This window comes from Syngnathus floridae, chromosome 19, assembly GCF_059516105.1.
Source record: "Syngnathus floridae isolate MCC-2025c chromosome 19, RoL_Sflo_1.0, whole genome shotgun sequence".
NCBI lineage: Eukaryota > Metazoa > Chordata > Actinopteri > Syngnathiformes > Syngnathidae > Syngnathus > Syngnathus floridae.
Window position 1 is genome coordinate 1,344,013 of NC_142431.1, and position 14,519 is coordinate 1,358,531.

Consider the following 14,519-nt stretch of genomic DNA (forward strand, 5'->3'; position numbering starts at 1 on the left):
CAGAAAATAAATGAATGGATGCACCCACTGGAAAACTCTTTGGCGTTCCGCATGGTTCGATACTAGGTCCCCATTTTTTTCAGCAATAACATAAATAACCATTCAAATTGCTTTTCCTGTTACATGTGGTGAAAAAATAGTACAAAACTAAAATGTTGCGCTTTTTGTGATTATTAGTAATATTTATCACATGGAAAAATTCTACAAATGTGACATTTTAATGCGTGACTGTTAAAAAGCACACAACAACAACAACAACAGCAAGAGCAAAGCAGGACGTGCTTATCACATTTTAGCAGCACGTCGGGAATGTTATCATTCACAAAAAGAAGACGAGCCCGTGATAGCGTGATGGTGTACACCTTCATCCGCATCACGCAAAATCAACTAAATAGCGTCCCGCACACACGCGCCAATATCTATCATTAAATAGAAAAGCAGAAGTTGGAACACTTTTTTTTTTTTGATCCATCCTCCTTTCCCTTTTCAAATCAAACATGTCTGTCGTAAGCAGATTGGCTCATAAATTCAGTTTGCCGTGTCGCAATATGAATTTATAGCCGGATGTTGCAGAAGTGGCGGGCTCCCGACATGGCCTCACACAAATACACACGTGTACAGTAAGCACAGGCACATACAGTCCAAGGCGCTCTGCTCTGTCTGGTGGCCTGCAAAGATTAGTCGGGTCTGATTTCCTCATTCCCTAACCAGTAGCACTTTTGTGGTTGGAGATACGTACACGGCCGGCCGCTCCCCGCTGCTCGTGGTCAGGTAGGAGGGCTGGGCTGGCCTGCTCTGGCCTGATAACGCAAACACACACACACATGGTCCCCCCAAATATCAGAATCCAAGATGAGGAGAGAAGAGGTGCTGGGGTGAAGGAGTTCAAACTAAAAGGTGACTGAAGAGGAGGACATTTTGTTTTGCATTCAAAAGTGGCTTATTGGAGAGTTTTGCTATTCATCTTAAAGGGAACGCCATCCCCATTTTTTTTTTTTGTAATATGTTCTGTGCAGCCCAAATTGTGCAAACAGAGTGTCCTAATCAATGTTTTGGTTTTAAATCCGAATAAAACAGGAAAAATCCAGCTGTTTTTAGCCATCTCAGAGGGGCGGCGGCCATTTTGCCCCTCTGGACTGGTCCTGCCACACATTAAGACCATTTTGGACCCCTTCTGCATCACACTGTACTCCGTGTGCCACTTCCAATCACACAAACACACGAGGACGACACGGATTGTGCAGATAGAGGCGACGAGACGGCGACTGTTGGCGCTGCTGGCGAGGTGATTAGGCTCCTCGCTAACAGTTAGCCAGCCCAGATTTGGCCGACATTCGTTGGCGGACCGTTTGTTTGTTGTTTTTCCAAAAAAACAAAACCGTGTACAGTACACTGGCCATGTGCCTGCTGAAGATAGGCCTCAAACTAGAACTGTACTTTTTGCCAGAAAGTGGGTCAGCAATATGTCGCTAACTGGGTCAAAGTGCAAAATGGGATCAACAACAACATAGAATTATTATTTATATTATATAGGCAGCTTTTTTTTACAGTTTGCTTTATTTCAGGCACAACAACACAAAGACAGTGATGCAGGGTCAGTCATGACACAGAGGGAGTCAAGTGGACACACACTCACACACACTCACACACACTCACACACACTCACACACACTCACACACACTCACACACACTCACACACACTCACACACCAAATGTTTTCCCGCTCAGGCTTAGTCCAACTTTTCTATTCACCTGGTTAAATAGAGCAGAAGGAAGGGCCTTTCAATGGAGAGCACCACACACACACACACACTAATTTAAGTTGATGGCCACCCTCACAACCCTTAAAAACAAAACAATGAAGGACACTTGTAATATAACTCAGCATTCACAACGTTACTAAAACTCGGTGTGATTTTAATTTGGAATTTCTGGCCACCATGCAATTGAGTTATGCAGCATCATTTTTCATTTTTGTTTATTTTGACTTATTTGTTTTAAACTCCATGAATGCACGTTTTCAATTGTCATTTTCCAGACTTAAAGTGGGCGAGTAGCAACAATAGGCTTAAAGAAAGTATCAAAAGTGCCGAGTCAGCTCTCTTTTTGTGCGTCCAGACGAGTCTTCTTGTCGTGTGCGCGCAGCTAATCTAAACTCCGCCCCCTCCTCTCGGCGCGGTGCTGTGCATGCGCGCGGCTCCATTGTTGCCTTTAAGTGATGCTGACAAGCGGATTCGCATGTGCGCATCATGCTCCACTTGACTGATGCACAAAACTTGGGACTCCACACTCGGGGTTCCCCCCCTCGTCCCCATTTCCATTGGGGAAGGCGCGCGCCCGCGCATGCGCACGCACGACACCTGTCACCCAAACTGTGCCGACTGCTGTGACATCATTGCTTCCAAAATGGACAGCTGATGCGAGCAAGTGTGTGTGTGAGTGTGCCACAAGTGTTGACGAAGGGCCATATGGAGGGAAAGGGATTGATGAAAAGAAAAAACATGGAGGAAAAAAACGCATCATGCACCCACAACATTAACAAGAGCAATGGTCACTCCATTAGGTACTTGCAACATCGTTTTAGTAGTGACAAATTGCACAAATTGTACCAGTCCAAGTTTTTAAATGTCAACATATGAGTGGAGAAACAGCCTTACCCTTGTTTTGGCTTTTTTAAAGTCCACAGAGTCTTTCTTTCTTGAATGTAAACATCTGCAATGTAGTCCACCTGGCACAGGTGTGGCCCTAGTCTTTTTTGTTGGTTTTTGCAGGCAATTCTTCTTCTGTTCTTTTGGCCTGCACGTGTGCACCGCGGCGTCTCCGAGAGGTCAAGGTGTGCACTCCAGGAAGAAGGCGCACACACAGCAAAAACTAGCAATGAGGTTAACGCCTCATTAAAATTTGAATTATTGTATTTCAATGTAAATTTGAGATGTTTTACAGTGTATTGATGTAATTGATTTTCTTGTAATTATAAAAGCCCAAAATATTTATTGGTAAATAGAATTCTTTTAAACACAAACTCGAGGCTTTTTTCAAATTAATTTTAATTACATTTTCGATTAAAAAAGAATCAAATAAATGAATATAATGTCTGGATTTTTTTTTTATTCAGTAAAGATTGATAAAAGTAATTTTTGAGCTTCCAATTTTGGAGTGACGAAATACCGCTCTAATTGTGTGGATCCACTTTTAAACATGATACGTGTGCTGAAGCGTTTCATGCTAATTGCGGCCTCCTGCTAGCAGAATGTGCTTTTAAAAGCCTGTGGGCTCAACAGTCAGAAAAAGAACAAAAGCAAATACGAAGGAGGAGGAAAAGGAAAAAAAGAGCCAATGTTGTCTGAAAAACAAACACCTTGTGCTCATCTTTCCTGAAAAATAAATAAACTATTAAATGGGGCAATAATTAGCTACAAGTGGATTAAACCAACTTGTGATGCGCTTCTTTCACTTGCGGGCCTGTTCCTAATCTACTGTCCCGACCTGTTTCGAGGAATCAACCCGTTTCAAGGAATGAGGCATTTATTGCAGGCTGGTGGCGGAGGAGGGGGTGAGAATTTCGGGGTGGGAAATCCTAAGCAAACATGGCGTGTTTGAATTTGCGTGGGCGCCGTGATCTCGGGCGAAGATGGCGTGGGCGACTTTACAGGCACCTGTCCGTCTCAAGATAAGATAAATTGTTCCCAAGTTACTGACGACACGGCAACTCTTTCAAACATGCGCCGCTGGGTACCCCCAAATTATTTTTGTGGGGAGGGGGGTCTCCTGCAGCAAGAAACAAGATGGCGGCCCTCCCTACTTGAGCACAAAACCACAAAACCTCAGAGTCAACTTATCAGGGTTCAACACTTGGCCTGTGTGATGCTTTCGCTCGTCTGCAGAGCGGTGGAGGTGTGTGTGTGTGTGTGTGTGTGTGTGCATGTGTGTGTGTGTGTGAGGAGCGCAGCCATGCCAAAGCGAGATAAGAAGTTGCGGGATTGTAAAAGAGACAGCCGAGCAGATGGATTGGGAGAAGTTGAGGGTGGCCGTGGTATTGTTTGGCACGCCGCTATTTTCTTAGGAGGCAGCAGAAGAACTCATCAAAATTCACAAATTCTTCCAAATTAGCCTTTTGAGTCCCAATTTGAGTTGGATCGGAGGAAAGCGCAAGTCGTCAGTCCGGGGAAGATCCAAAATGAGCCAGATGGAAGCACTTTTTTTGGTGGGTCTGCACTTTTTTTGGTGGGTCTGCTCATGGATTTGGACTGCACGGAATAAATCCTGCAAGCCTTATCCGCTGGCCACGTACCATCTGCCGTGTTTGCGACTTTTATCAGGGAGGCCGTTAGACGAGGAATTCCCACTTCCTCACACCTTCCTTTTGGAGGCAGGAGCTACTGAAAACAAGTGCAAAAAAAAAAAAAAATTGAATTGCAAGTCTGGTTGAGGAGGAACACAACACACAACTCACCTCTTCTCCCATCATTTCATCTTTCCGTCCGTCGGCGCTCAGCAGTGGACCAGAGTGCGCAAAAAGAGAAGCGGGCGTTATGCAAAAAAAAAAAAAAAAATCAGGTGACAAGTTCACGTCATCAAACAGGCAGAAGAAAGAGGCAGGCCGGAGAGCCTCGCGTGGCCAGCTCGGACATTGCAGATTTCAAAGAAAAGGCCGCAACAACGAGGCGCTCTAGTCAACTGAGCGGGCTAACGGATTTCCACCTGTTAGCGGCAATTAGCCGATGGAGTTCCACCTGCCACAAACGGGCCTCAGATAAGTTCTTGGAAGCCGCCACTTGAGGAATGTCTTTGACTGGCTCCTATTGTCGGCGGGGACGACAGACAGACAGACAGACAGACACTATTGTTCTGCTGCTTTGACCCACATCCCTTGAATTTCTCGCTAAATAGGCCACATTCTTCGCGAGAAGAACTCCACCCTTCCTGGGCCCAAACCACACACATCAACACGCAGCGACACACACGTGGATAACGCCGCCGCTACTCATGTCGAGCGTCAACAATGTTTCGTTTCGAGCAGAGATGACCTTGCTGCTCCTGAATCATTTGGTGGCAGATGTTTCTGGGATTGCAAAACAGGAAACACAGGTCTTCATACACACACACACACCCAGACACACACAGCATAAGCGCATTCGTTCAATTTAGAATGAATGTACCAGTTCTGATGCCCACAAATACAGTGTGTGTGTGTGTGTGTGTGTGTGTGTGTGTGTGTGTGATAGTGACTCATCCAGACAAACAGGTACCAGAGGCAAAACAGAAGAATGGTGAGCACTGATGTGAAGCGGCACGACAACGATATCATGTTTATGTAGACACACGCAAAGTACAGGTGGCAAAAGTACCAGTCGCGACACCTAGATGCTATTCATTAGCCTGTCTATGGCGTTTCCCATTATGTGTTAGCATTAAGCTAGCAGACTGTACAGTAACACAACTTACTGTATTTGTACTTTGTTACATCACACCACGAGACACACACACACATTGTTCTGTAAGCAGCAGGCAAGTGTGAACTTGCACACTGTCCTGTGATGACGCACACAAGCTTCCATCCGCACAAACTGGTCAAGCAGGACCACAAGGTAGCGGCTGCTGTTGTTGTGAAGCAACAAATGGGTCGACGTCAAGTTGAAGCACGGCTCGGACAGAATGGCTTCAACTTATTCAAATTGTTTTAATTTGAACATGAAATTAACTTATTGTAAGCATGTGAGCCTTTAAGAGGCGGGGTCTAATTGGGTGGGATGCGGCGGTAAACAAATCAAGGGCCCGCTTTGCAACTTGACAATGTCTTGTATGGCAGTGTGTGTGTGTGTGTGTGTGTGTGTGTGTGTGCGTGGAACCGGATGTAGCCGCTGCGCAAACATCATCATGCTTCTATAGCGCATGTTTGCACAAGAGATGAAGCAACAAAAGAGGAAAAAAAAAATGGAGGCAAAAGTCACATCTGATAAACATCTCAAAGTGACATTGACTTGGCTGAATCTTTTCTTTCTGACTTTCCTTTTTTTTTTTCTTCACAAATAGAAAGATGAATGGACACGTCGAATGCAAAACTATGCAAATCAGATGCAAAGACTGAGTCAGCGTTTTGGGGAAAATTTCCCACCTGGCTCCGAGTCGCTCGAGTAAATAAAAGAGCAGTCGGCGTGTTTCCACCACATCGTTTTTTACTTTGACTTTTGGGTCGCATTATTAGGTACACCTGAACATCTCAAGCAGCGCTCCAAACAGGTGCTGCGAGTCGTTTATGATGAAAACAGAGTTTGACAGCAACGTGTGACGACTGATAATGTTCTGTTTGTTTTCAAGTCCAAAAAGACCCTCATGCCATCAGCTCAGGTTCTATAATCCAGCAGGCCCCAGAGGAACAATAACAAAGGCAAAAGCATCTCCGGTTTTTCTCGTGGGAACCTCATGGAGGGAGCTATGTGGTTCCGTGAGCCGGGACAATTGGAATCCCGTTTTTCCGGGTCCGGACTCTTTGTCGGCGAAGGCGGCGTGTCACGACTCGCGCCGGCGTTGGGAAAGTCTTCCTGCTCAGCTGGATCCTTTTGGGGTTTGGTCCACATTTTATCACCATGAAGCAATTTAGAAATGTTTTCATGAGATACAGCAACACCAAAAGAAAGTTCTGGGATGGACAAACCACGGTGACACGATGCTGCCGTGACTTCACTCAGAGTGGACAGGAAGTGAAGGACATCAGCTGAGCTTGAGCCGCTTCCACGTGATGATGCAATGGCAACTCTCAAAATTGAGCTTTAGGAGCTTCCAAGTGAGACGAGAAGAGTTCTCGAAAACAACTTTTGCTTCTTTGTGCATACTCGGCCCAAAGTGAATCGATGTCGGCTTCCACAGGAACTTTTTGAGTTCCCCATCGCTGTTGGAGCAAACAAAGAACACAGCTCGACGTGTTTGACATTAGCCACGTTTCCATGCAAAAAGAGGATATTCTCTTTCAATGAGCTTTACAACTTTTTTTTTTTTTTTTTACGCTACACTTCCCCCTGCAGACGACAACTTCCTCAGTGTTTTCACTACTACGAGTGCCAGAGTTGTTTTGCAACACAAAAGAGGAAGGGAAATGTGTCACTCATTCTGTTGTGATGCAACGAGGGGAGGGGGGGGGGGGTGTATCATGCACACGTTCAGAAACTATTTTCAACTCGAGTGCTAACGATTGTGTACGGCTCGCGACAACACAACTGGGTTGCCGGGGGTAACCAGAGGTCGCGTTGCACGGCCACCTTGCTGCTATTTGCATCTGGGAAATTTGCAAGTCAAATATTTCCGTGCCTGCGCCAGGGGAGAGCCGGCATGCAGGAGCAGGAACGCACCAATGCCAAGGCGGGCTCCGGCTCTGTGTGACGTGCGTGGGTCAGGTTGAGCGCTGACCCCGGGCGACCTCAGCCAGCATCAGAGCGCTCTACTTTCCCTTTTGCTTTGGTCTGAGGAGACCCGTTGTATTTTGCCAGCGGCAACCTCCCTCCCCCCACCCCGAGATAAAAATGGAGACGGACACGCGCGAGTGAAGCCCAAACTGAAAAGGGCTTGTTGACAACAGCAACAGCCGTCACGAGCCCACATTGTCGGCATGCTCGCCAGACTTGGACCGAGAATGGCGGGAAGGCCACCTGTGCCGCAAGTGCAAGTAGCGCGCTAGGTCTGTTAGCACGTCAATGGTGTTCCACATATTATGTTAGCATTGAGCTAGCAAGACAAAATTGTGCATTGTTGGAGGGAGAAATAAACAGTTTGGAGAGAAACTACTATTTTTTTTTTTTTTCTGGAGTTTTTTGGACCGGAGGGGGAGGCGGGGGTACAAAATGCAAGGGCAGCATTTTTCAGGTTCAGGAGGGAGATCATTATCACTTTGTTGTTCCAGAGGGAGTGGTGCCTTTGCTGTCATTTCGGGGGCTGCAAACCAAGTAGGGGAGGGGGAGGAGAGGAGAGGGGGTCTGTTTGGAGTGTCAATATTTACTGTGTGTGCACGTGTGTGCGTAACGATGAGCATGAATGCAAGTCAAACGTCACACAGGACAAGTACAATTTGAATGCTGGAAAACTAATGTGTTTGTTTGAACTATTAGCTATGAATTGCACAAAGAAAAAAAAATCCTTCAGTCCAGCCAGAAGGTTCACTTGCATGAATAAACTCATTTATTTAAGTTTGTATGCCTCCAATGTAATGTTATTCTTGGAGTGTGAGCTGCAATATGAAAAAAAAAAGCATGTTTGATTATTCAGAAATGTAATTCATAATTGGTAACCATTTATTAGAGTATTTTCAGTATTGGCTACAAACAAAGGACTTCAGGTATGGCAATTCTTAGTGATTTAAATTCAGTTTTGGAAAAATAACTTTTCTCGGGTCGGTTTGACCCACGAGAAGAAGAGTGCAAGATAATAAGTGACCAAGAAACTGCTTCTCTATCGTGTTCCTTATTTGCATTGAAAATTAGGAATGCAAATCGAGTGTGTAGATTAAGATAATTTGGTCTGAGCCTTCAACTCTTTATTATTTTGACATTTTAACCTGCTTCTTTTTTTCCCCATTCTATGAGGGGCAATAATGTTTTCAAGCCACTTTGCTGCCACTTAGCGGCCACTTGCTACACAACACTATTGAAAAAACTTAAGTTTAATTGCACAGGAACAACATACAATAATTCTTAATACAGATTGTTTTTTTTCAAATTACGGCAAACGTATCAAAATAAAATTGAGGCCTTGTCCTAATAATGGCCTTGCGTGTACATAAAAATAAAAGTTCTGATAATACACATTATTTTATATATTAAATATAATAAATACATTAAATATAAGTTATTTTTTTTTATGTGAGATATATATATTACATAATTGTGGAAAATTTTAAATAAAACTTTCAAATAAATGTGATGTCTTTTCTCTCTCGGGGGTCAAAGTGAGCACATCACTGATTTGATCAAATGCCAACGTGCTAGTAGTTGATGTCGTGGAATGCCAGGTAGATTGGCAAAGCAGGTTATTCGAGAATGTTTTTTGCCAGGCACTTTAAGGAAGGGCTTGTAAGTCATGAAAGTCTTGCAGCACTGAAAAGTGCAATTGTCCTTCCTGTTTTCTTTTTTTAGTTTGCATATCGCTTCCTGGAAACTTTACTTTTGACATTTGTCATCAGGCCGATGAGAGTGAATGTTAATTTTTCACGAGGGAAAGTGCTTCACTCAAGTCTCGAGACAACCGCTAAGTAAGTCTTTTTCCTTTTGTCCTTGTTTTCTTCAATTTTTTTTAAATAAAGCTAGAACGGTATTCTCAGTTTATAGTGAGTGACATTATATAAAGAAATAAACTTTTAAGGTATGACAATACACCTAAAATGCCACAAAAGTAAGGAAAAGGCTATCGTTGGACATTTTCATATACAGATTCATTAATTGATATAGTGTACTTCTACTTGCGAGTATTACAACGATGAAGCGTCGCTCTTCCGGAAGACACCTTATTAGTACACGCAAAAAAACAAAACGTAAGATGGCGGCGGCTGAGCAGGAGCTTCGAGTGAGTCTGGTCACTTAATTGAGATTTGTTTGAATGAGCATAATTATGATGCGCTTTTCGTATTGCAAAGTGAATGTCGCTTTTCTTTTTAGTTTTCTGTCGAATGTGTCGATGAGCCGCACGGACGTTCCGGAATCGTCGTGTATGGAGAATTCACGTGGGATTTGGTAAGAGAAGTTTTTCACGTAGTAAATGCTGAGTATCGATAACTACCGAGCAGTATAGTAAGAAAGCTGTGCATAGAAATTTGAATTTGACATTATACTTTTTAGTCCAGCACTATTTCTTATTGTTAAAATTGTAAAATGTGAACTGTTGCTATGCTAAGTTAGCATGTCAGGGGATTTTGGACGGGAGTTTGTATCGTTTTCATCGGGCACCATTTTGAATGGGATTTGATTGAAAATGTTAACAGTTGAGATTTTGAGGACAGAAAGTGATAAGGCCGATAGAAAATTTCACATTATGCTTTTTGGTGAGCTGCAACAAAATGATGCAACTTGATCTTTTCTGTTTGTGTTTACAAAAGGCCATTGCTCCAAGAGTACCCGATGGACACGACAGCAGGTTGTCCTCAGTAATTGACGACATCGCGCAAATATCCCAAATGCTCGAAACTAACCGCGTGTCGCTTTTTGCAGCTCGGTGGTCTGTTTTCACCGCCCTGCCCAAACGCACGATGACAACAACATAAATCATCAACACGACTGGTATGGTGTGAAAATATTAAATAAATAAAATATTTACTATATCAATGTAAAAATAATCAAATCTAAATATATAAAAATAGATCTCAATATAAATCAATACTCAAATTGTGTCTCCGACTTGCAGCAAGCGCAATAAATCACAATGTCACATGTAATCGAAATGACACTGCCAGTCAATAAAATGCAACACGTCTTTTTTTTTTTTTACAGCGTGCAGGAGGACGGCCAAGTGGAGGGCGACTACAAAGACGGCACCCAAGACGTATAACGTCTGAGATGTTTTAGTGCACGTTCTTTATATTCACAATTGCATTCATTCCATTTCAAGAAATGATCAGTTTTAAAAAAAGACTGACTTCATGTAGCACTTATTTAAATCTTGAAATTAAAAATACCTCACCAAACACGACAACTGAATGCTAACTGAGCACTTTTTTATTTGACATATGTAACTTTTTTAATCAACTGAAGAAAACTAAGACAGCAGGTGCATGGAAGATCCCGTCAATGTGTGCGTGCTGGCGGGCCGAGAATGAATTCAGAAGAATTTGTACTGACCTTTCGCAATCCTCCTCAAGGATTCCGAAAGGAAAGACTCCAATTGCATCACAAGTGGAGAAACGTCTGGCTGCGTCGAGCGTGGTGGACCATCTGCAACATTTCATTCAAAACGTTACACACTGTTGATGACTATTGCAACACTTTCTTTGAAACATATTTGATTTAAAAAAAAAAAAAACAGGGCTGGACAAACCTTGGGTGTGTCGGGACTTCCGAAAGGCGAGCTTTCCAGAGAATTCTCTTTATCTGAGAGATTGTGGCGATGCTGCGCAAACTTTCTCTTGAGCGCCTCGGCAATCAGAGAGGCCGGGTCCTTGGGGGTGGTGGCCCCGCCCCCTCTGCTACGCCTCCTCGGAACCGGCGTGCCCCCCGGTGACCTGCAACCGGAAAAAAAGTCTGCTTGATTTGAAATTCTTCTCACGGAGGGCGTCTATGGTGAGAACGGACCTCTCGACAGATCGCAACTTGACTTGATTCAAGTCTTTCAGCACATCCAACAAGGAGGGCAGGCTGGGAACGGCTTGGATCCGTTTCTTGTCCGCGTCCTTCCCGGCGCACTTGCGCCGTCGGATCAACTCGGTTACTGACAACGCGGCGGGACATGGCGAAGGCGGCGGCAGAGGAGGTGGCGGCGGGGGCGCGCAGCGAGGTGTAGATGTGAGAGCCGACGCGGCCGGGATGGGCGACATCAACGGCGTTCCGGCTGCTTTATGGGACTCGGAGAGACCTAAGTGTTATTAACAGAATAAGCAGAGAAGGTCCCCAACTAAGCGGACAATACTAAAGAGAGCCCGCGAGTATCGGCGTAAGTTTTATATGTGTAGCTTTTTGGCGTACCCGAAGTGGCGGTGACGAGAGTGGCGATCTGAGCTCGCAACTTGAGCAGCTCGCTCTCCAGCGCCGAGATCTTCTCCAGGGCTTCCGGCTGCATCTGTCGGGCTCCCGCCGGTCGCAGTCGCTGCCTCGCGGGCGTCTTTGAGGGTAGATGATGCCTAAAAACAAGCAAGAGGTCAGCAAGCGGAGCTGTTTGTTTACATTCGGGCATTCCTACCTGCTCTTGGCGAAACCGTCCCCTTCGTCTTCGAGTACCCACAGGACGTCAGCGAACGATGGGATGGCGGGCGCTTCCGTGGGGAGGTCGACATATCCGTGCGGCCTGGAGGTGGTAAGCGGGATCTGATGCGGGAGGAAGTGGTAAGGTGTTTATGATAGCATAAAAGGGACAAGACTTTGGGAAACTACCTGAAAATAGACCCGCGGCGCAGGATTCAGAGGCAGGTTGGAGCCGATCATCCTCACCACGCTGCGGTATTGGCCACACAGTCGACTGTCCCACACTGGAACAAGCTGCATCAAAATCACACCACGGGACGATTTAATAATAACAACAACATTAATTTACAAGTAATATAGCCAAAGTCACCAATTCTGGAGGGACTCCAAAATAGTCCAGCACCATGCGCAACACTTCCAGTGCATCCTCAAGCAAAGACATCGCAGCTCAGGTTTCTGCTCACAGCAATGAGGGAAAACTTAACGCCTTAAACTTACGCAAGAAACAGGAAATATACAAAGAAACAAAACTCACCGTGTGTTCTTCCTTTGGTGACGACGTCCCCCGTTAGCCTTTGTTCAAAACCTTCATTTTTCATTAGAGTATACGTATTTGCTTCAACCAAAAATGAAAGAAAACTTTGCCTCACGCTCGTTCGGTTCACTGCGGAAGTTTTCTACAATCAAATTAAACGTTCATGTAGTATAAACGATTTTGGTTGGTCGAGACTGCGGGAGCCAATAGAACGAGCCGATGTTGCAGAATGGTGCCGCTTTTGACCAATCGCCTGTCACCACTAAACTTACGAACCCCCAGTCGTGTCCACGAGCTTCGTTAACCCTGGGTAAGAAAACGTGAAAAAAGTCACATTTAAGTCTTCTTACAAGATTAACAAAGTGATTACGCCACTCGTATTCGCGTTATAGTTACGAATATTGTAATATGCTTCTGTATCAGTGTATGCAAAGTAGCTAGCTTTGTTAGTTAGCCACATCGCGCTCGCTTAGCATTTGACAGCAGCTCATTAACATATGTGCAAATGCTAATGGTGGACGACTGAAGTGTCTCTAAAGGTGTTTGGAGATGATGGACGCGTTGTCGGTGGTGAGCCAGTTGCGGGATCTGGCCTCGGAGCCCCAGAACCGAGAGGCGATCGTGCAGGACCAAGGCTGCCTCCCCGGGCTGGTCCTCTTTCTAGATCACCAGAGCCCCCAAGTGCTGCTCGCCACTCTCCAAGTGCGCCTCTTTGAAAAACCGCTACTTGTCACTACAAGGACATGTCAGTAGCTCCTACTTTCCTCCTTGCAGACCCTCCGCTACGTGGCCGAGTTGTCCCCCAACATTCCCACCATGAAGAACGAGCTGGGGATGATGGTGAGCCTGGAGAACCTGACGACGAGGTGAAGAATGTCGTGCGAGGATCGTTTTATACCGTATTTGTGAAACATGGTCTTTCTTCACGTAGGGATGAGTTATCTGATGACATCAGGGATTTGGCGAAGGAGGTGTACGGAATTCTCTCGGCGCCTCCTCCTCCTGCCCATCGCACACCTGAGAGGGAAAGGAGAAAAAAGTCACAGTTCTTCCTGAATTCATCCAACAAGAAGGCCAAGTGTGTCACCTTGCACATTCAGGGCCTGGACAGCGTTGTGAGTCCACATCGGAGTCGGCAACGTTTGGGCGGCTGCCCGATGACAAAGGCGTGTTTGTGACGTAGGACCAGCGTGGCCTGTGCGAGGAGGCTCTGCTGAAGGTGCGAGGCGTGATCAGCTTCACTTTTCAAATGACCTCCAAGAGATGCACCGTGCGCATTCGCTCCGATTTGCCCACCGAGGTGACGACGCTTCAGGGATAACACGGCTTCGCTCGGGATGCTTTTAATGGACTCATGATTTTTTATTTTTTTTGGTACATTGGCAGAATCTGGCCTCGGCCATCGCCGCCACCAAGGTGTTGACTGCCCAACAGGTGGTGAAGAACGAGGCGGGAGATGAGGTCAGTTTTTTTTTTTTTTACCGTTGGTGCAAGCAAAAGTGCTCAGTTCTTTTGCTTGTCCTCCTACCTGGTTCAGGTCTTGATCCCCTTGAGCGCCTCGGGAGCGGCGGCGGCGCCACGCGACTCGGCCCTGCCGGACTACCTCCCCGAAGACGAAGAGGAGAAGCCGGAGGAGGAGCGTGCCGTGTCGCGGGCCGCCGCCAAGGACGACGCCAGCGGCAGCTGGCTCAACGCCGCCGCCGGTTTCCTCAGCAGGACCTTCTACTGGTGACGGCCGCCTCGCCATCTTCCTGTGGACTGCTGCAAAAGCGCAAACATTATTCCGTGGACGCCTTTTGATGTTTTCAAAAGGCTTGAAAAGTGTGCGCTTAGTTCATGTAAATATTTTGCTTTCATTATGATCATTTCAACATTCAAGCTTTTCTTTCAAGTGTGTTTTCTTGTGGATTTCATCACCTCGTTTCCTGAGAGCGCCTTCCTTCCTTCCCTCAAGAAGAACTGGTGTGTTGGTAGCACGCTTAGGTTTTGCGGACGGACACCCGCACCCCAATTAATTGTCACGGTCATGTTCAACTTGGAAAAAAAATAAAAGCCCCACCTCAAATGAACAATTAATGAAGAGTGAGATGTTTGCATATTTCATTCCGAT

General features: G+C 45.5%; 2 protein-coding genes and 1 long non-coding RNA gene across 5 annotated transcripts; 2 read left to right on the forward strand and 1 right to left on the reverse strand.

Annotated features, from left to right (window-relative positions):
* Positions 1–199: 199 nt before the first annotated feature.
* Positions 200–13,863, reverse strand: mtfr2 (mitochondrial fission regulator 2). 2 transcript variants are annotated; one of them, XR_015854489.1, is made up of 13 exons: positions 13,497–13,863; positions 12,410–13,426; positions 12,245–12,330; positions 12,064–12,168; positions 11,873–11,997; positions 11,659–11,813; positions 11,269–11,548; positions 11,015–11,198; positions 10,819–10,911; positions 4,455–6,890; positions 2,659–4,377; positions 740–800; positions 200–660 (listed from the first exon to the last, which is right to left on the reverse strand). XR_015854489.1 is itself a non-coding variant. In XM_088362637.1 (9 exons), the coding sequence occupies exons 3-9, from the start codon at positions 12,314–12,316 to the stop codon at positions 10,867–10,869; spliced, it is 966 nt and encodes a 321-aa protein (XP_088218763.1). In that variant the 5' UTR covers positions 12,317–12,330; positions 12,410–13,426; positions 13,497–13,860; the 3' UTR covers positions 10,674–10,866. The 2 variants fall into 2 exon arrangements, 1 of the variants encoding a protein (XP_088218763.1); XM_088362637.1 differs by lacking the exons at positions 200–660; positions 740–800; positions 2,659–4,377; positions 4,455–6,890 and having other exon boundaries at positions 10,674–10,911; positions 13,497–13,860.
* On the forward strand, positions 9,040–10,672 carry LOC148381459 (uncharacterized). Its single transcript, XR_015854490.1, has 5 exons — positions 9,040–9,239; positions 9,643–9,717; positions 10,080–10,117; positions 10,192–10,260; positions 10,471–10,672. It is a non-coding gene; the product is annotated as an uncharacterized LOC148381459 (long non-coding RNA).
* armc1l (armadillo repeat containing 1, like) lies at positions 12,524–14,485 on the forward strand. 2 transcript variants are annotated; one of them, XM_088362639.1, is made up of 7 exons: positions 12,524–12,719; positions 12,949–13,111; positions 13,184–13,275; positions 13,341–13,524; positions 13,593–13,709; positions 13,796–13,870; positions 13,947–14,485. In XM_088362639.1, exons 2-7 carry the CDS (start codon positions 12,959–12,961, stop codon positions 14,139–14,141), a joined length of 816 nt encoding a protein of 271 aa, XP_088218765.1. In that variant the 5' UTR covers positions 12,524–12,719; positions 12,949–12,958; the 3' UTR covers positions 14,142–14,485. The 2 variants fall into 2 exon arrangements, with proteins under 2 accessions (XP_088218765.1, XP_088218764.1); XM_088362638.1 differs by having other exon boundaries at positions 12,525–12,719; positions 12,938–13,111.
* The last annotated feature ends 34 nt before the right edge of the window (positions 14,486–14,519 follow it).

Excerpts from the sequence above, each read along its gene's own strand:
- armc1l (XM_088362639.1), top strand. The coding sequence starts at position 12,959 with ATGATGGACGCGTTGTCGGTGGTGAGCCAGTTGCGGGATCTGGCCTCG. Across the intron at positions 13,525-13,592 it reads TTCAGGGCCTGGACAGCGTT|GACCAGCGTGGCCTGTGCGA; the intron begins GTGAGTCCACAT and ends TTTGTGACGTAG. Across the intron at positions 13,871-13,946 it reads AGAACGAGGCGGGAGATGAG|GTCTTGATCCCCTTGAGCGC; the intron begins GTCAGTTTTTTT and ends TACCTGGTTCAG.
- mtfr2 (XM_088362637.1), bottom strand. The coding sequence starts at position 12,316 with ATGTCTTTGCTTGAGGATGCACTGGAAGTGTTGCGCATGGTGCTGGAC. Across the intron at positions 12,169-12,244 it reads TTGGAGTCCCTCCAGAATTG|CTTGTTCCAGTGTGGGACAG; the intron begins GTGACTTTGGCT and ends ATTTTGATGCAG. Across the intron at positions 11,998-12,063 it reads CGCCGCGGGTCTATTTTCAG|ATCCCGCTTACCACCTCCAG; the intron begins GTAGTTTCCCAA and ends CTCCCGCATCAG.